This window comes from Ranitomeya imitator, chromosome 1 (genome assembly GCF_032444005.1).
Source record: "Ranitomeya imitator isolate aRanImi1 chromosome 1, aRanImi1.pri, whole genome shotgun sequence".
Classification (NCBI taxonomy): domain Eukaryota; kingdom Metazoa; phylum Chordata; class Amphibia; order Anura; family Dendrobatidae; genus Ranitomeya; species Ranitomeya imitator.
Genome location: NC_091282.1, coordinates 724,243,829 through 724,265,296, shown reverse-complemented (window position 1 = coordinate 724,265,296; position 21,468 = coordinate 724,243,829). Strand labels below are relative to the sequence as shown.

The 21,468-nt window shown below is 47.5% G+C and overlaps 1 protein-coding gene across 2 annotated transcripts in view; it reads left to right on the top strand.

The window, feature by feature from the left end:
- MGA (MAX dimerization protein MGA) overlaps positions 1-21,468 on the top strand; it is a 168,879-nt gene that overhangs the window by 127,233 nt on the left and 20,178 nt on the right. For both annotated transcript variants that reach the window (XM_069732533.1, XM_069732532.1), the window contains 5 exons: positions 895-943; positions 1,051-1,160; positions 2,573-2,621; positions 12,714-12,896; positions 12,980-13,091. In XM_069732533.1, the coding sequence (XP_069588634.1) occupies positions 895-943; positions 1,051-1,160; positions 2,573-2,621; positions 12,714-12,896; positions 12,980-13,091 (503 nt within the window). The remainder of the gene's footprint in view (positions 1-894; positions 944-1,050; positions 1,161-2,572; positions 2,622-12,713; positions 12,897-12,979; positions 13,092-21,468) is intronic.

The following is a 21,468-nucleotide window of genomic DNA, read 5'->3' as shown; positions in this document are numbered from 1 at the left end:
CGACAGAGAGGTGACTATGTGATTTTTTTTTTTTTATTACAGCAAATGGGGCAAGTGTCTGTATGGAGCATCTATGGGGCCATAACGTTTGTGCGGCACTATATGGGGCAAGTGTCTGTATGGGGCCATAACGTTTGTGCAGCACTGTATGGGGCCATAACGTTTGTGCAGCACTATATGGGGCAAGTGTCTGTATGGGGCCATAATCAAAGTTTGTGCAGCACTATGGGGCAAATATCTTTATGGAGCATCTTATGGGGCCATAATCAGAATTTGTGCAGCATTATATTGGGCAAATATGTCTATGGAGCATCTTATGGGGCCATTATTAACCTTTATGCAGGATTATATGGGGCATATTTTAATATGGAGCATCTTATGGGGCCCACCATAAACTTTATGGAGAATTATATGGGGCTCCTGATTCAATATGGATATTCAAAAACACTTAACCTACTGATGTCTCAATTAATTTTACTTTTATTGGTATCTATTTTTACTTTGGACATTTACCGGTAGCTGTTGCATTTCCCACCCTAGGCTTACACTCGAGTCATTAAGTTTTCCCAGTTTTTGGTGGCAAAATTAGGGGGTCGGCTTATACTCGAGTATATTTGTAGCTTTATATAGGTATACAAAATGCTGCAGCCTTAGGGTGTGTTCACACTGAGGTTTTTTAGCTGACTTTTAAAAGTCAAAACTGTCTATAAAAAAAAAAAATCACAGGCAATTGAAAAATGTCAAATTTTGATTGGAGAGTTGGAAAGTTTCTGCTTTGAAAACTTAGTGTGAACATACCCATAGACGACAGAAATCCTGCTTTAGCTAAAATGATCTAAGGTAACGCAAGAGTAGTTATTTTAATGGGTCAGTTTTTTTTTCTTTCTTTGTTAGACATGGCTTGAAAAGAAAATTCTCCAAAAAGCACAAGAAAAAATCCAAGGTATAGTGAAGCTCTTGGTGTTTGTATGTTTTGCACAGCCATAAACAAAAGGGATAATGAATAATATTAGTTTGTATGAAAATATAATGCTTGCCTTTTATATCCAGAGCAAAGTTGATGACTACGTGGACATTGAAAGTGTGGAAGAGCTTGCAGAGAAGATAAATCTTGCTGATCAGAAGGCTTTTGGTGCTACTGCTACTTCACCTAAGGACAAGTAAGAATTACTTTTTAGTTTCAAAGGCAAACCTCATATTTGCGGTGTAGTAATGGAGACTCACTTTGATAATGTGATGAGGTATGCCTACCGTATATACTCAAGTATAAGCTGACCCGAGTATAGGAGAGACCCCTAACTTTGCCACAAAAAACTGGGAAATCTTAATGACTCGAGTATAAGCCTAGGAGTGGAAAATGCAGCAGCTACCGGTAAATTTCAAAAATAAAAATAGGTAAAATTAATTTAGATATCGGTAGGTTAAGTGTTTTTGAATATCCATATTGAATCAGGAGCCCCACATAATGCTCCATACAGTTCATGATGCGCCCCCATATAATGCTCCATAAAATGTATGATGGGCCCCATAAGATGCTCCATATTAAAATATGCCCCATGTAATGCTGCACAAAGGTTAATAATGGCCCCATAAGATGCTCCATAGACACACTTACCCCATACAGTGCTGCATAAAGGTTAATAAGGGCCCCATAAGATGCTCAATAGAGACATTTGCCCCATATAATGTTGCACAAATGCTGATTATGGCCCTATGAGATGCTCCATAGAGATATTTGCCCCATATAATGCTGCACAAATGCTGATTATGGCCTCATAAGATGCGCTATAGAGATATTTACCCCATATAATGCTGCACAAATGGTAATTATGGCCCCATAAGATGCTCCATAGAGTAATTTGCCCCATATTCTGTTGCTGTGATTAGAAAAAAAAAATGGCATACTCACTTGTCGTCGCTCAGGCCCCCGGCACTTGCAATATTCACCTCTCCTCGTTCCACCGCCGGGCGCCGCTGTGTCTTCAGCATCCTCTGCACTGACGTTCAGGCAGAGGGCGCGCACTAACCACGTCATCGCGCCCTCTGACTTTGGCGACACAGCGGCGCCCAATGGTGGAACGAGGAGAGGTGAATATCACGCAATGCTGCTCACCCTCCCCGCTATACTCACCTGCTCCCAGCGCGGTCCCTGGTAGCTTCCTTGATGGTCTTCTCCGGCTCCAGCAGCTTCTTCCAGCGTTGAGCGGTCACCGGTATTGCTCATTACAGTAATGAATATGTGGCTCCACCCCTATGGGAGTTGAGTGGCATTCATATTCATTAAAGTAATGAGCGGTACTATGTGACCGCTCAACGCTGGAAGAAGCTGTCAGCGCCCAGAGACCATCGGAGATACAGGGACCGCGCCAGGAGCAGGTGAGTATGTCACAGCTGCCCCTCCCACGCCGACCCCCCCCCCGGGACAATGACTCGAGTATAAGCTGAGAGGGGCACTTTCAGCCTAAATAAAAATGGGATGAAAATCTCTGCTTATACTCGAGTATATACGGTGTGTGAAATCTTGTTGAAATAGAACTTTGATCATTTTGCCATGACAAATCTTATCTTCCAGATATGGCTCTGAAGGAAAACTTTGCAAAGTACCCAAAAAGATCTCCAAGGTAGAGTAAAACTCTGATCTGTCTTATTATGTAACATGCATACATTTCTAAAGTGGATCAGCTATTTTGACTGGCCATAATCATGAGTGGTCGATCTGCCAGTCATAACTTCAGTAGGATGATATTTCTTTATTGCTTCATTGGGGATACAAGTAACCATGGGTGTATGCTGCTGTCGCTAGGAGTCTGACACCAGACAAAAAAAGGAAAATACCTCCTCCTCCTCCGCAGTATACACCCACCGACTGGCACAAAGTACCTCAGTTTAAGCTTAGTGTCTGTAGGAGGCGGACCTGGATCTGATCCCAGATAAACATTTTTTTTTGCAGGTTCCCTGTTTGTGTTTATTAGGGTATGTTTCCACTGTCCGAATTGGCAGCGCTTTGGACATACCTTCTTCCAACGCGCTGCCGGCTTTTTTACGCACTGTGATTCCGCATGTGTTCATTGAACCATGTAGAATCACTGCATCCTATACATAGGACGGTGATATTTATCTTGCGGAGACTGAGCGTCTCCGCAAGATAAATAGACATGCTGCAGTCTAGAAAGATGCGCTTCATGTCCGGTTAAGCAGGAAAGCCAGAGGCGTCCCTGCTCGCATAGCGGACATGGGATTTCATGCTCTATCCTCACCTACTGTATTCTCACTCATCCCTTGTAGATTGTGAGCCTTCGCGGGCAGGGTCCTCTCTCCTCCTGTACCAGTTATGACTTGTATTGTTTAAAATTATTGTACTTGTTTTTACTATGTATACCCCTCTTCACATGTAAAGCGGCGCTATAACAATAAATAATAATAATTTCATAAAATCCCCTTCACTATGCTGTAACTTGTGGCCACTGCGGATTGGATGCTGCGGTTGTACGCAGCGTCCATTCCGCAGCTAATACTGAAGGTGGAAACATACCCTGAATCTTTTTCCTTCTCACCCATACCTTCTCCTCCCATACGTATGCGGCCGAGAGAGCAGTGTGGTGTCGCCCACATAGCTCACTCTCGCGCCCGCAAAGTATGACCCAATCCCGTCACCCTTACGGCTGTTTCAGGGTGATTCCAGTGGCCGATCCTCTGCTTTTTCCCCTCCCCACCCCTCTCCTCGGTTGACGCTGTTTTCTGCACCGTCTGGAGGCAGTGCGGGAAGGATGATCCCCGATTCCAGTGACCTTCACCCGCCCTGAGGGCTCCTGATGTTATCTTCATAGTTGCAGAGGGACCGGGACTCACCGCACAGGTATGTCTCCCTCCTTTCCTTCCTCAGCAGCAGGTGTCATCCCTGGGAGCACTGTCCCCTTAATTGCAAAGGGACAGGGTGGTGTTAGTGGTAGGGTACAGCCTCGGCCATTTTTCCTATGACCGGGCTCAGTACTTAAGGACACTCTCCCTCCCCTTGTCACCGCTGCGCTTTTAAATCGCTCGCTCTTTTTGTCCAATAGGAGGCTTCTTCCTCCTCTTCTTCTGGCCAGGTGCTTTTTCGGCACTTTTTTTTTCCCTCTCCTGTCACGGAGCTTCTCTTTCCTGGCGTGTCAGCCAATCGGAGGGGGACTTTTGTTTTTGTCGACAGGCAGATCTTCCTGGCTGTTCGCGCCCCTGATGTGTCAGCCAACAGGATGATAGCTTTCTCTTTCCCCGGCCAGCAGACTTTAGGGTGTGGTGACACAACCAAGACTGCATCTGCTTTCTTACGCCGCCGTATCCTGCGCTGTCTGCAGACTGCGGACGCTCTGAGCGCAGGGGACACAGCTATATTCTGCAGGCCCTCTGCTCACAGGGAGACACAGCTTCCACAATTCTTTCTGCTGGTCGTCGCTGGCATCGGGTAGGCTCTATTTCCTTTTTCCTTGGCTCCTCCTCAGCAGTATCCCCAAGGCTTAACTTATGCCCAGCCCTAGAGAGGCTCCTTCTTGTCCCTCTAAGCTCACTGTAACATTACGTCCTGGCAGTCCGTTAGACGGACTGCGTTACACCATGGCATAACGCGGTGTAACGCAGTCCGTTAACGCTGTCATTAAGCTCTATTTCGGGCGCATTGCTAGCGCATGCCCAAAAGTGGGCATGCGTTAGCGATGTGCCGTCATTGAGTGACGGACCCTGGGACGAGGGCTGCAGCATTTCCGGGTCCGTCAGCTAGCGCAGATAGAGCATCTGCTAGCTCTATCTGCGCTAGCAAGTCGGTACTTGTGTTAACGCAGCCCATTTAACGCATGTGTTGAACGGGCTGCATTAACGCAATGTGAACCTAGCCTAATTCACTACGCCTGTACCCTCTGCAAAAGAAAGAGTCTTCAGGCCAGCCCTCCCCTTTCTGCCTGTCCTGCAGCCCCTCCACCATGTCTGCCCCACAGGAGCCCTATAACGCCCGTGATGAGAGCACACCCCTCCCTCTGGAAGTGGGCTATTGCCATGTCTGTTGGGGTCCGACCTGACAGAAGTTTCACGGTCCCTGGTCCAGGTCCTGGAGCGACTTCCACAGTTGTCTCCTGCCACTAGTGCTCCGAACACCTCTCGTGGTGATTTGTATGCACCTGACCGCGACAAATCGGCTACAAAGCAAAGAAGCAGGCTCTTTCCAGTTCTTCCTCTTGTTCTCCGGGTCCCTCTGCATCCTCCTGGATGCATTCCTTGCCCCCTCCTCGGAGACTGCTTTTGGGTTGGATGTGGATTCCCAGTCTGAATCTGATACGTAACAGACCTCGAAGATGCTGGATATGGTAAATAGCCTTTTCTTGGCAATTACCCAAACTTTGAACCTAAAGGATTACGAGGCACCTGCTCAGGAGCACTCTGTTTCCTTCAAACGAGTAAAACATCCTTCCCGGAATTTCCCTAGTCACAGAGAATTTGAGACCATTTTATCTAAACATCGGGAACACCTTGAAAAGAGCTTCCCAGGAAGGAAGCAGCTAGATATTCTCTATCACTTTAGGCCAGACCTCGTTTGTAAATGGGCAGAATCCTCTAATGTGGATCCGCCGGTTTCTCGCCTGTCTTCCAAGACAGTCTTGTCTCTACCAGGCAGTGCATCTTTTAGGGATTCTACAGACAGACAAATTGCATCCTTGGATAAGTCAGCCTTTGAAGCAGCTGGCGCCTCCCTGTCGCATTTTTGCCTCCACCTGGGTGGCAAAGTCCATGTCTTCCTGGGCAAGAAAGCTCCGTCAGGGTATTCTAGCGGCAGCTCCTCCGAATGAGATGTCAGATTTGGCAGATCAGATTGCCCATGCCGGCAAATATCTTTTGACTGCTTCCTTAGATGCAGCTAGTTGCTCTGCCAGGGCTACCAGCAACATTGTTGCTATACGCCACATTCTGTGGTTGAAAGCGTGGAATGCAGATCCACCATCAAAAAAGTCCCTCACTGGTCTTGCCTTCCAAGGCTCTAGACTTTTTTGGTCCAAGCTGGATGAAATAATTTCGGATGCTACTGGCGGGAAAAGCACCTCGCTTCCGTAGTCCAAACCTAAGCACCCTTTTAATAGGAAAAGGTCGCTTCAATTTCCTTACTTTCGTCTCTTCTTTTCACAACAGGACCGCTCTTCTGCCCAAAGGGAAAGGAAGAAGCCATCCTTCAAACCAGCTTCTCACTGGCGACCAAAGGGTCGCTCTTCCAAGCCTTCAGTGTCTCGCGCCAACAGGTTCTCCTCGGCATGACGGGTCTCCCCCACCCAGGAATCTCTCCAGGGTGGTAGGTTGGCTTCTTCTTTTCTGTTACTCATGGTTGTCGGTGGTCGACGACGCCTGGGTCAGAGAGATAGTCACTTCCAGTTACAAAATTGACTTTTCTTTCCCTCCCAGGAAGAAGTTTCTTTCTGTCTCGCCCACCAAGACATCCGTCTCCGGCCCCAGAGGTTCTTCAGGCTGTCTCTTCCCTACTAAGCACAGGAGTAATCGTACCCGTCCCCCGGAACAAACTGTTTTCAGGGTTCTACGCCAATCTTTTCATAGTCCCAAAGAAAGACAGATCGCTCCGTCCGATTTTGGGCCTCAAACGATTGAACCATCACGTTCGGATCCTCCATTTTCAGGATGGAGTCCCTACGTTCGGTAATCATGTCTATGGAACCGGGATAATATCTTTGTTCTGTAGACATTCAGGATGCTTATCATCACATTCCTGTTTGTGTCCAGCATCAGAAATTCCTACGGTTTGTGATCCAGGAGGATCATTATCAGTTCACAGCCCTTCCTTTCGGCCTGGCCTCTGCCCCTGAGTGTTCACGAAGATCATGGCAGCGGTCATGGCCATCCTTCACTCCAAGGGGATTCTCCTAATTCCTTACTTGGACGGTATTCTGATCAAGGGACCATCCTGCTGAGACTGCTGCCAAAGTCTTCAGATCACTCTGGACACTCTGGTCCGTCTCCGCAGGATTATCAACAAAGAGCAGTCCTCACTGACCCCAGCTCAGCACCTGGGGTTTCTGGGTATGAGGTTCGACATGACCCAAGCCCGTGTCTTCCTTCCAAAGGAGAAGTTTTCATCCTTCTGCCAGGGGATCCGCACTCTAAAACAACCAGCTCCTCTCCCCCTACGGTCCTGCATGAGCGTTCCAGGGAAGATGATTGCCGCCATGGAAGCCTTTGCTTTTTGCCCAGTTCCATACCCGTCCTCCTCAGCTGTCCCTCCTTGTCGGCTTGGGACAAAAGGACCGTCTACCTGTCCTGGACCCGCCCATTCTTCGTCTTAACGTGAGGCAGTCCCTGACCTGTTGGACGGTATCAGCATCAGTCCCACAAGAGAATTCCTTACTTCCTCTCCAGTGGCAGGTCATCAGCACCCACGCCAGTCTCCTTGGTTGGGGAGCGGTCATTCTTTTTCACACAGCACAGGGCCGCTGGAACGCCCAAGAAGCTGATCTCCCCATCAATTTCCTGGAGATCAAGGCAATTTTCTTTGCCTTTCGCCACTAGCAGACTCTTCTCGCAGGCCAGCCGGTCCACATGCAGTCGGACAACGCCGACGTCGTGGCTTACAAATAATCTTCAATGTGGGACTTGCATCAAACAAGTAATGGTAGAGGTAACAAGGATTCTGCGATGGGCGGAACGTCACGTTCCCGCCATATCAGCAGTTTACAATCCGGGACTAGAAAATTGGGCATCCGATTTTCAGAGCCGTCAGGGTCTTGCAACGGGCGAGTGGTCTCTCAGCCCCGCCATCTTTAACCACATTTGTCAGAGATGGGGCACCCCGGACGTCAACCTGATGGCGTCTTGGATGAATCACAAGGTTCCTCAGTTTGTAGCCAGGTCCCCCGTGATCCACTAGCCATCGGTTGCGATACTCTGGTAATCCCGTGGTCACAATTCCAGCTGCCTTATCTTTTTTCGCCTCTCCGCTTGACTCCGAGGGTCGTGAAAAAGATAAATGCAGAAGGGATCCCTGTAATCCTGATAGCTCCGGACTGGCCAAGACGGGCCTGGTACGTGGAGCTGATGAACATACTCATGGGACGCTCACTGGAGGCTTCCAGACCTTCCACATCTTCTCTCACAAGGCCCCCTTTTCCACCAGAGTTCAGTCTCTCAGCTTAACGGCATGGCCGTTGAGGCCGCAGTCCTGAGGGAGGCTGGTTTTTCCCACGAGTTCATTGAGACCATGATTAAGGCGAGAAAACCAGCATCCTCGCGTATCTACAGATACTGGAAGGCCTTCTTCCGGTAGAGTGAGGACAACAGTTTGGTCCCTATGTCCTTTTCTCTTCCTTCCATCCTTTGTTTTCTACAAGCGGGTCTTGACTCTGGTCTATTGCTCAGTACTCTTAAAGGGTAGTGTGAAGGAAACCGGTTCCTCCCACATCACCAATGTGAAGGAAACCGGTTCCTCCCATGTCACCAATCCGTGACGTCACTACACAGGCACAGCTCTCCGGCGCCCCCTTTGTCTCTCAGGTCAATAAGGGAACTGCACCTAGAGCAAATGGCCGCCGGAGAGAATGCCCTGTTACCCGCCTCGGTGTATTCTAAGATTCGCAATCAGAATAAAAGGATCAGCCCAAAATTAATTTATGGTTTAATTGCCTTAAGGGCGCACTAGATAATTACAAGAAATATACAGAAAGAATATAACAACAGTTACAGTCAGAGTAAAATATAACAATAATAGTACAAGGCTTAGAGGTATAAAGCTGGAGGTCAATTTACCAGGTTGAAGGTTGCTTGTGGAGGCCAGGGAGCTCTGTGTTCCACAGGTATAAGACTTATATAAACATAGGCGTCAGTAGATAATATACATTGGGCGACTCAACAATAATAATGCTACACCGGAGATACACGAGTCAAATAATTGCCAAAAAGTTACTAGCAAAATACATTTATTAGATTTTCAATGAAAATCATACATGTCATACAAAGTGAAAATCAAATGAAAAAATGTGACTGCATCCATGGATACAATAATCCAGATGCAACAGATCGGGACACAGAAAAAAGTAAATCACAATACATGCATAATTCTAAATGTATACACATAGGTGCTAATAGCCCGGATGCATAGCAGACAAACTGGGCGTTACCTGTGCACAATAGCACTAACAATGCCCATACAGCTGCCACACATTAAGTATAACCGGATTGTACCGTGTGAAAAGTGGTAAACAAATAAAGGGTTAATTACCCATAGGTGGCAGGGTGTCCCATCTGGCTGCTGGATATAGACCCCAACGCGCGTTTCGCGTGTATGTGTTGCCGCTTCCGCGAAACGCGCGTTGGGGTCTATATCCAGCAGCCAGACGGGACACCCTGCGACCTATGGGTAATTAACCCTTTATTTGTTTACCACTTTTCACACGGTACAATCCGGTTATACTTAATGTGTGGCAGCTGTATGAGCATTGTTAGTGCTATTGTGCGCAAATAACGCCCAGTTTGTCTGCTATGCATCCGGGCTATTAGCACCTATGTGTATACATTTAGAATTATGCATGTATTGTGATTTACTTTTTTCTGTGTCCCGATCTGTTGCATCTGGATTATTTTATCCATAGATGCAGTCACATTTTTTCATTTGATTTTCACTTTGTATGACATGTATGATATTCATTGAAAATCTAATAAATGTGTTTTGCTAGTAACTTTTTGGCAATTATTTGACTCGTGTATCTCCGGTGTAGCACAGGTATAAGACTTAGTTGCCGGGCATCCCCCAAAAAGCACGTGCTTGCTTCCCTCTGGCTGGCATATGCCCTCTTCCTTAGTTCATCGTCATCTTTTTCTGTTGAGTGTGTCACACTCTCCATGTGTCCTCAGCTCTTAAACCTTCTGTGTCTCCCCCCCCCCCCCCCCCCCGAACCTGGGTGGGCTAGCAATCTCCACCCCTCAGCTTCCCTGCAAGATCTGTATCCACTATCTAATAAACGGGATAACTGCTCTCGGGGTGATCGGATCAGTACACGGGCGGTACCAGCACATGAGGTTTGTTCTGCCGGTCGTACAGGGATCAAACCTGGACTATTCGGTCGCTGTGGGAGGCTGATCTCTATATCTCAGGTACCAGAACTCACACGGACCCGGGAGTTGCACTGTCAGATGCGCAATTTCTTCAGGGCCATGAGGATATTTTTATGAGCCTGTACCTCGGACGACGCGTCCATAATTCATAATTTCATGGCGGAGACGGTCCGGCTGGGCAGATAATAGACTTAGGCTCCTGGAGCCACCTGACATGCATGCTTTAATTGAGCCCCCAAGCACCTAGATGCCCCCTGCTGGTGTGGCTTCCTCACCCAAGCTCTGAAGTGCCATCTGCCTGCTACACTGAGCTCAGTTCATTACCATACTAAAAGGAACTTTATTCAGCTAGGGGAAAAGGGTGGGGGCCAGGAGCGCTCATCCCTGCAGATATGTGACCAAGTGAATTCAGATAGGAGACAAAATGGAGCCACGCCAATCTCTGTTAATATGCCCCGTATCCAAGATGGCGGCTGTCCCCTCATCACAGGTAGGTTTCCGCTCTGTCAAGTCTTTTCCAGCTAAATCTGGCTTCCCGTTCCCAGGTAAAGACCTTTCTTCAAGCAGTCTCCAACCTGGCACCTCCTTATCGTTCTCCGATAGACCCATGGGATCTTAACCTTGTCCTTGGCGCGCTCTAGTGCACTCCTTTTGAGCCCATTCAAGATATTTTGTTTTTTCTCCTATCATGGAAAGTTGCCTCATTAGTTGCCATTACGTCCATCAGGAGAGTTTCTTAGTTAGCGGCATTATCCTGCCTCTCCCCGTTCCTGATTCTACATCAGGACAAGGTAGTTCTCAGACCTGTTCCTTCCTTCCTACCTAAGGTGGTCTCTTCATTTCACATCAGTGAAGACCTTGTCCTTCCTTCTCTATGTCCCTCTCTGGTCCATTCCCTGGAGAAGTCCCTCCACAAGCTGGATCTGTTCAGAGCTATCCGAGTCTACCTGTCAAGGACCTCTTCCTTTCGTCAATCCGATGCCCTTTTTGTCATCTCTGAAGGTCGTCGTAAGAGGTTCCCAGCTTCTAAGTCCACTATTGCCCGTTGGATTCGTTTGGCAATATTGGCGGCATACCAGGTACAGGACAAACCTCCGCCGCCGAGGGTGAAGGCTCACTGTACTCGGGTGGTGGAGGCTTCCAGGGCTGTTCGTCACCAGGCTTCGGCTTTACAGATTTGTAAGGCTATGACCTGGTCACCTTTGCACACCTTTGCAAGGTTTTACAGGGTTTATACCCATGCCTCATCTGATGCAGGCCTGGGAAGGTAGGAAGGTGTTTTAGGCGGCGGTTACGCATCAGCCGACCTAAGTCTGTTTTCTTTGCATTCTTTCCGTTCCCACCCTTGGGACTGCTTTGTAACGTCCCATGGATACCTGTGTCCCCCAATTACGCAACAAAGAAAGAGGAATTTTTGGTACTCACCGTAAAATCTTTCTTGGAACCTTCATTGGGGACACGGCACACTCCCTAACTGTTTGTACCGCTTTTGGGCTTATGTGCCTTTGTTGGGTTGGTACATATGTTGAGTTTTTGGTTGCTTCTCCTAATGCTTTAACACTATCTGTGGTACTTGGTGCCTGTCAGTGGGTGTATACTGCCGAGGAGGAGCGATTTCCCTTTTTTGCCTAGTGTCAGCCTCCTAGCGACAGCAGCATAGACCTGTGGATACCTGTGTCCCCCAATGAAGGCTCCAAGAAAGAGATTTTGTGGCGAGTTCCTAAAATCCCTCTTTCTCCATCCTTGCCAGAAACATGAATGCTCGACTCGGCCATTAAATCCCTCTATACACAAGAGAGCTGTTTTCCAAACTTCATTTTGTCCAGTTTTGCAGCTCCGAAGTTCCCCATGCACATGCACATGTACATGTACGTTTATGTTCTCTATTAGGCAACCACGGCCAGAATCAAAAGGAGCAAAACTATTGGTCATCCAAAATTGGACTTGCTGGATCCTTCTCGTCCTCATCATCATTTCTCGGGAGAGTCAGAAGGCCCCTATACACATTAGACTGTTGGTCGATCCTGCTGATGCTAGCAGGTTCAGCCAACTTTAGTCTAATGTTAGTAGTCTAACGATACACTTTATTGATCCCGTGGGAAATGATACCATAATTTCCCACGGGATCAATAAAGTGTATCGCATCGTATCGCAATGTGAACAGGGTCTTATAAGGGGTTGTCTGTTATAATAAGTCTGCTGTCCCTCTATGTGACTGCAGACTTCTGAATTCTGACAGTGTGCACGCCATCAAGATTCACCAGTATTGTCTGCATGAGAGAGCGATTTTTATACTTTTAATCACTTTCTTTTATTAGACATGCCTGGTTTCTTCCAATGCAAGTGAATTGAGAGAAACTGGATATGTCTAGCTGGCACGTGACCACATGTAGGCCGTCTCTCGTTGTCAATACCGGTGAATCCTGACTGTGTGTGCACTGGATGCTGTCAGGATTCAGAAGTCTGCAATCACTCTGATTTTTATCAGAAGATCGGACAACACCTTTAGATTATTGTCCCATTTCCACTCAAATGTTTTGGATCTTATAAACTGAAGTCATATAATTAACGTATAACTATGGATCACAGCAACACCAAACCATAATAATAAAAATGATCTTTATTATTTTGATATAATGAAGGTGGATGGAGAGGACCTTTCTTCAGCAGTGGAAGACGAGGGTGGCAACGTATTTCATCGTAAGAACCACACAGCGAATGAGCGGAAGAGACGAAGTGAAATGAGGGATCTTTTCTATGAACTGAGAAATGCTCTCTGTCTTTACAACCTTCCTAAAGTTTCAAAGAGTTATATCCTAAAGCAGGTCCTGTCTATGTCTTCTGAAATGGCACGGTTCAGATTACTGTCTTCCAGAAATGCTTACTTTCTTTTACTTTTACCTTTCAGGCCAGAGATGAGATTGAGAATTTGACGGACACTGCTGATACACTCTTGTCCCAAAAGATACTCTTGTCCCAAACTCAAAGCCTTTTGGTCAAGAAAGTTTCTAATTTGTCAGGTTGGTGGAATATTATGAAGATATAATGTTTGTAGATGTAATAGTGTTTCGATTGACACTATTATTTTTACCAATGTATTGAAAAATTGAACAAAAAAATTAAATTTGAAATTGTGAAAAAAAAAAAATCATTCCACAATTGCTCTTAGGGTTTTAATTTTATGGCTTCTATTGAACTGCAAAAATGACATGGAAACCTAAAAATACATTGAAAAAATGGAGCAAGTTCAGAGAAGAGCTATCTGGTTGTGAGTGGACTGCAAAGTTTGTCCTACGAGGAACGGCTAAAGAATCTTAAAATGTTTAGCTTGCAAAAAAGAAGGCTAAGGAGAGACTTAATAGTTGTCTACAAATATCTGAAGGGATGTCACGGTGTAGAGGGATCATCATTATTCTCATTTTCACATGGAAACACCAGAAGCAATGAAACGAAACTGAAATGGGAAGATAAAGATTAGATATTCGAAAAAACTTTTTGACTGAGGGTGATCATTGAGTGGAACAGGCTGCCACGAGAGGTGGTAAGTTCTCCTTCAATGGAAGTCTTCAAACAGAGGCTGGACAGACATCTATCTGAGATGGTTTAGTGACTCCTGTATTGAGCAGGGGCTTGGACACTATGACCCTGGAGGTCCCTTCCAACTCTAACATTCTATGATTGTATGAAACCTGATTCTCAAGGTCTATTATGGTTATACCAAACTTGTTAAGGTGTTTATTTTTTATGGTAAAGAAGAAAAAATTCAGCTTTGCAAATCTGTGAGCCCAACGTCTGGTGGCGCAGATGGTCCAGGAAGCCCCCACTGCGCGAGTGGAGTTCACGGTGACCCTAAGTGGACGCTTTCTGTCACTTAGTCAGTAGGCTTCAAGAATGGCAGAACGAACTCAGCGAGCAATGGTAGATTTGGAAGCACCCAAGCCTTTTCCAGAACCTTTGGGAATTATGAATAGCGAGTCCGTACTTCTGATGGGTACTGTCCTGGAAAAGTAGAGACGGAGGGCTCTTACCAGGTTTGTTTAGAGACCTCTCTTGAGGGGATAAGAATTGGACAGACAAAAAGAAAGAAGAACATGTCCTTATTGAGCTGAAATACAGAAACCACCTAAAGGAGAAAGGATGGGATAGAACGTAACAATACCTTGTCATGGTGGAACACTAGATAAGGGGAACGGCAAGAGAGCTGTGAGTTTCAGAAACTGGTCTGATAGAATTGATGGTTACCAGGAAAGCAACGAGTGAAAGGGAAATTTCTCAGAGGTTCGAATGGTGACTGTTGGAAGAACATCGAGCACTAGATTGAGGACCCAAGGTTCTACCGAAGGTGGGTAGGGGGGTGGAGTGCATGACTCCTTACAGGAAGCTCTTGATCTGCAAGCCAGATGCTAGATTTGAAAGAGGACATAAAAGGCAGATACTTGCCCCTTGAGCGAGCTGAGAGACAGGTAAGATTCCAGGCCCGATTTGTAGGAAGGACAAAATAGATGGCAGATGAAAGACGATCAGGGAGGTCCAATTAGTTTCACACCAGCAGAAAAAGGCTTCCCACATATGTGCTCGCGCCCTGACTGGCTGGTGTGAGCGAGGATTGTGGCCCCACTGTGCCACAAACCAGACTACCCTGGAGGGGCTTGACTAAGCAGCTACCTTGGTGTTCACCGGAGCCTCTAGTGGGGAGGTCAGGCTTGTGCAGCAGGTACCTACCAGGTACCACTCCAGGGCGGTGTCTAGCTGTAGCAGCTGACCCCACTGGGGGACGGAACTCTAGGGACAGGTGCGGGCAAGTACAGATGGGCACGATTGGTACTCTGGTGGGCTCAGCTGGCAGGCAGGTGGGCACGGAACAGACAGAACCTCAGGACGCGGAGAGCAGAGCAGAATCGCAGGACGTGGAGAGCAGAGCAGAGTAGAGTAGACACAAGGCTACACACAGCTGAGGAGGGAAGGAAACCGACAAGGATACGAACAGGTACAAGAAATGGACTTAGTACAGACAAGGACGGACATGGGGACAAGTACTGGACAAAGGATTCAGACCTGGGTATGCAGCCCCCAGGGAGGCAGAAAACAAGACACAGTACAGAAATGGGTCTGGGTATACAGCCCCCTGAGAGGCAGAAAAGAGGACAGGACCTGGCAACTCGGTAGCAGAGCGCAGACTGAGAGAATTTGTTGCTCAGTCATCTCCCTATGGGTGGAGATGCCTTAAGTACCTATGCCTCTTGGCAATTGGCTGGGGACACCTTGGGTAGGTGTACACAGTCTCTATAAGAATCAGGTAGTGCCAGCGCCACCCCCCTAAGCACACAGCCAGGAAGTGTGCAAACAGCAGGCAGGAGTCATGAGGTTCACAGCATGGAGCAGGCAGAGGGCAGAACTCACATGATGACCCGGAGGGGTAAGTAAGATGGTGTATCTGCCTGATGGGAGATGGAAAGCCATGCAATGATGCCGGCAGGGATGTTAAATGCGAAAGGAAGACTACTTCCTAGAAGAGAAGGTCGAGTTTCTATGGCGTGTCCGCGAGAAAGTTGATTACTTCTGCGTACCGGGGTCTTCTGGGCCAGTCTGGAGCAATGATAACAATGGGCACTCCCTGTTTCTTGATCTTCTTGACCATCTTTTGGATCAGTGGCAAGGGAAGGCATAGGTACGGTAGGGAGAACTGAGACTAAAGGTACCGTCACACTTAGCGACGCTGCAGCGATACCGACAACGATCCGGATCGCTGCAGCGTCGCTGTTTGGTCGCTGGAGAGCTGTCACACAGACAGCTCTCCAGCGACCAACGATCCCGAGGTCCCCGGTAACCAGGGTAAACATCGGGTTACTAAGCGCAGGGCAGCGCTTAGTTACCCGATGTTTACCCTGGTTACCATCCTAAAAAGTAAAAAAACAAACGCTACATACTTACCTACCGCTGTCTGTCCTCGGCGCTCTGCTTCTCTGGTCTGGCTGTGAGCGCCGGGCAGCCGGAAAGCAGAGCGGTGACGTCACCGCTCTGCTTTCCGGCCGCTGTGCTCACAGCCAGACCAGAGAAGCAGAGCGCCGAGGACAGACAGCGGTAGGTAAGTATGTAGCGGTTGTTTTTTTTACTTTAACGATGGTAACCAGGGTAAACATCGGGTTACGAAGCGCGGCCCCGCGCTTAGTTACCCGATGTTTACCCTGGTTACCAGCGAAGACATCGCTGAATCGGTGTCACACACGCCGATTCAGCGATGTCTACGGGGAGTCCAGCGACCAAATAAAGTTCTGGACTTTCTTCCCCGACCAGCGACAGCACAGCAGGGGCCTGATCGCTGCTGCCTGTCACACTGGACGATATCGCTAGCGAGGACGCTGCAACGTCACGGATCGCTAGCGATATCGTCTAGTGTGACGGTACCTTAAGGAATTACCCGGTGTCGTAGCCAATTGCTAGCAGGTCGCGTGATCTGGAGACTAACTGAGGACCTTGTGTTTCAGTTTAGACATCATCAGGTCGACATCGTGAGTCCGTGCTTGGAGACCAATCTTGTGGACGATTGACTGATTCAGGCTCCCCTCGCCAGTGGCAAGACCCTCTCGGCTTAGAAAATTGGCGGTCCAGTTGTCCACTCCTAGAATGTGTACTGCTGAGATCATCGGTACATTGTGCTCAGCCCATAACAGAAACCGCATCACTTCTGACAATACAGCTAGACTTTGGGTTCATCCTTGGTGGTTTATGTATGTAACCGCTGTGGCTTTGGCGGTTTGGACCCAAATCGGATGGTTGAGGAGAAAATTGTGCCAGTGACGTAGAGCAAGAAATATTGGCCGGAGTTGCAGAATGTTGATGGGAAGAGACCATTCCTGGGGGATCCATCAGCACTGGGCTAAGTTTCGAAAAACTGCTCCCCACCTAAGAACATTGGCATTCGTTATCACAATCTTCCAACGTGGTGGTAGGAAAGATCTTGCCTGATGGACTAGGGGTGATCGAGTCCACCATTCTAAGGACTTCATTTATCTAGGAGGGAAGTGTGATTAGTCGATCCAGGGAGCGAGTCGATCTGTTCCATCTTGATAGACGAAGAGGTTGAAGGGGACACGTATGAAACTGGTCAAATTGAACAACTTCCATTGACTCAACCATCCTGCCTGGGATGCTGATACAGAAGCAGAGCGGATAAGGAGATCCTCTGAGGGAGAGAATCTTGTGTAATAGAACTGAGTGCCTCTCTACAGGCAGGAAAAAAAACTTAATTGTGCGGTGTCGAACAGCATTCCCAAAAAAAACAATACGTTGTGCTGGGGTCAGAGACTACTTTGGAATGTTGATTATCCAGCCTAGACAGGAGAGGGTGTCCAAAGTGATCTGTACTATAAACATAAGGATGAATGACCTCGGGGAGATCAAAACATCCAACACTGCGGAAACACCATCATGTGTTTCTCAACGCAGTGATCCAGAACACTGCTCCCATCCCTTATGGGAAATATGTAAATGCATGTAGAAAAGCCGCGGAGACACCATCACGTGTTTCTCAACGCAAGTAATAAATAGCCAGGTCTTTCACCGGGAAGGAACGACCACGGGAAGGGCAGCATCCAAAAAAGAAAACCACCTATGCCAAAACATAGTATCCATCCACAGACAGCTGTTTCAGGGTATTTGCCCCTCATCAGTGTGGAGTAGGAAACTGGCTATTAGGAGCAGTGCCTAGTAAAAGTACTTCAGCTCCTATTTGTTTTATTTTACCAAGGGTAACAGGAGAAAATGGACCCCAAAAGTTGTACAATTTCTCCTGAGTACGCCGATACCCCATATGTGGGGGTAAACCACTGTTTAGGCGCATGACAGAGCTTGGAAGCGAAGGAGGGCAATTTGACTTTTCAATGCAAAATTGACAGGAATTGAGATGGGACGCCATGTTGCGTTTGGAGAGCCCCTGATGTGCCTAAACAGTGGAAACCCCCACAAGTGACACCATTTTGGAAAGTAGACCCCCTAAGGAACTTATCTAGAGGTGTGGTGAGCACTTTGACCCACCAAGTGCTTCACAGAAGTTTATAATGCAGAACCGTAAAAAAAAAATCATATTTTTTCACAAAAGTCATCATTTTGCCCCCAATTTTTTATTTTCCCAAGGGTAAGAGAAGAAATTGGACCCCAAAAGTTGTTGTACAATTTGTCCTGAGTACGCTGACACCCCATATGTGGGGGTAAACCACTGTTTGGGCGTGTGGGAGAGGTCGGAAGGGAAGGAGCGCCGTTTGACTTTTCAATGCAAAATTGACAGGAATTGAGATGGGACGCCATGTTGCATTTGGAGAGCCACTGATGTGCCTAAACATTGAAACCCCCCACAAGTGACATCATTTTGGAAAGTAGACCCCTTAAGGAACTTATCTGGATGTGTGGTGAGCACTTTGACCCACCAAGGGCTTCACAGAAGTTTATAATGCAGAGCCGTAAAAATAAAACAAACATTTTTTCCCACAAAAATTATTTTTTAGCCCCCAGTTTTGCATTTTCCCGAGGGTAACAGGTGAAATTGGACCCCAAAAGTTGTTGTCCAATTTGTTCTGAGTACGCTGATACCCCATATGTGGGGGGGAACTGTTATGACCTGGTGGTCAGGACAATAATGGACCTGGTGGATAAGAGCACACGGAATGACCTTATAGTTACTGATAATATAGGACGAGCTCTGGGACGTGGGAACTCTGCTGACCGCAATCCCTAATCCTATCAACCACACTAGACATAGCCGTGGATTGCGCCTAACGCTCCCTATGCAACTCGGCACAGCCTAAGAAACTAGCTAGCCCTGAAGATAGAAAATAAAGCCTACCTTGCCTCAGAGAAATTCCCCAAAGGATAAGGCAGCCCCCCACATATATTGACTGTGAGTAAAAATGAAAATGCAAACACAGAGATGAAATAGGTTTAGCAAAGTGAGGCCCGACTTACTGAACAGACCGAGGATAGGAAAGGTTACTTTGCGGTCAGCACAAAAACCTACAAAAAGACCACGCAGAGGGCGCAAAAAGACCCTCCGCACGACTCACGGTGCGGAGGCGCTCCCTCTGCGTCCCAGAGCTTCCAGCAAGCAAGAACAATCGAAATAGCAAGCTGGACAGAAAAATGGCAAACCAGAGAAAAACAAGCAGTCACTTAGCTTCTGCTGGGAAGACTGGTCACAAGAACGATCCAGGAGTGAACTAGACCAATAATGGAACATTGACAGGTGGCCTGGAGCAAAGATCTAAGTGGAGTTAAATAGAGCAGCCAGCTAACGAATTAACCTCGTCACCTGTGGAAGGAAACTCAGAAACACCCACAGCCACCAGAGAAAGTCCATGGACAGAACCAGCCGAAGTACCATTCATGACCACGGGAGGGAGCCCGACAACAGAACTCACAACAGTACCCCCCCCTTGAGGAGGGGTCACCGAACCCTCACCAGAGCCCCCAGGCCGACCAGGACGAGCCAAATGAAAGGCACGAACCAGATCGGCAGCATGAACATCAGAGGCAAAAACCCAGGAATTATCTTCCTGACCATAACCCTTCCACTTGACCAGGTACTGGAGTTTCCGTCTCGAAATACGAGAATCCAAAATCTTCTCCACCACATACTCCAACTCCCCCTCAACCAACACCGGGGCAGGAGGATCAACGGATGGAACCACAGGCGCCACGTATCTCCGCAACAATGACCTATGGAACACATTATGGATGGCAAAAGAAGCAGGAAGGGCCAAACAAAATGACACAGGATTGATAACCTCAGAAATCTTATACGGACCAATGAAATGAGGCTTAAACTTAGGAGAGGAAACCTTCATAGGAACATAACGAGACGACAACCAAACCAAATCCCCAACACGAAGTCGGGGACCCACACAACGCCGGCGGTTAGCGAAACGTTGAGCCTTCTCCTGGGACAATGTCAAATTGTCCACCACATGAGTCCAAATCTGCTGCAACCTATCCACCACAGTATCTACACCAGGACAGTCCGAAGACTCAACCTGCCCTGAAGAGAAACGAGGATGGAAACCAGAATTGCAGAAAAACGGCGAAACCAAAGTAGCCGAGCTGGCCCGATTATTAAGGGCGATCTCAGCCAACGGCAAAAAGGACACCCAATCATCCTGATCAACAGAAACAAAGCATCTCAGATATGTTTCCAAAGTCTGATTAGTTCGTTCGGTTTGGCCATTTGTCTGAGGATGGAAAGCCGAGGAAAAAGACAAATCAATGCCCATCCTAGCACAAAAGGATCGCCAAAACCTTGAAACAAACTGGGAACATCTGTCAGAAACGATGTTTCCGGGATACCATGTAAGCGAACCACATGCTGGAAAAATAGTGGCACCAAATCAGAGGAGGAAGGCAATTTAGACAAGGGTACCAAATGGACCATCTTAGAAAAGCGATCACAAACCACCCAAATGACCGACATCTTTTGAGAGACGGGGAGATCCGAAATAAAATCCATAGAAATATGCGTCCAGGGCCTCTTCGGGACCGGCAAGGGCAAAAGCAACCCACTGGCACGAGAACAGCAGGGCTTAGCCCGAGCACAAGTCCCACAGGACTGCACAAAAGAACGCACATCCCGTGACAAAGAAGGCCACCAAAAGGATCTAGCCACCAAATCTCTGGTACCAAAGATTCCAGGATGCCCAGCCAACACTGAACAATGAATCTCAGAGATAACTCTACTAGTCCATCTATCAGGGACAAACAGTTTCTCTGCTGGGCAACGGTCAGGTCTATCAGCCTGAAATTTTTGCAGCACCCGCAGCAAATCAGGGGAGATGGCAGACAAAATTACCCCCTCTTTGAGAATACCCGCTGGCTCAGGAACACCCAGAGAGTCAGGCACAAAACTCCTTGACAGGGCATCAGCCTTCACATTCTTAGAGCCCGGAAGGTATGAAACCACAAAATCAAAACGGGAGAAAAATAACGACCATCGAGCCTGTCTCGGATTCAACCGTTTGGCAGACTCAAGATAAGTCAAATTCTTGTGATCTGTCAAGACCACCACGCGATGCTTGGCTCCTTCAAGCCAATGACGCCACTCCTCGAATGCCCACTTCATGGCCAACAACTCTCGATTACCAACATCATAATTGCGCTCAGCAGGCGAAAACTTTCTAGAAAAGAAAGCACATGGCTTCATCAACGAGCCATCAGAACTTCTTTGCGACAAAACAGCCCCAGCTCCAATCTCAGAAGCATCAACCTCAACCTGAAACGGGAGCGAAACATCTGGCTGGCACAGCACAGGGGCAGAAGAAAAACGACGCTTCAACTCCTGAAAAGCCTCTACAGCTGCAGAAGACCAATTGACCACATCAGCACCCTTCTTGGTCAAATCAGTCAACGGTTTAGCAA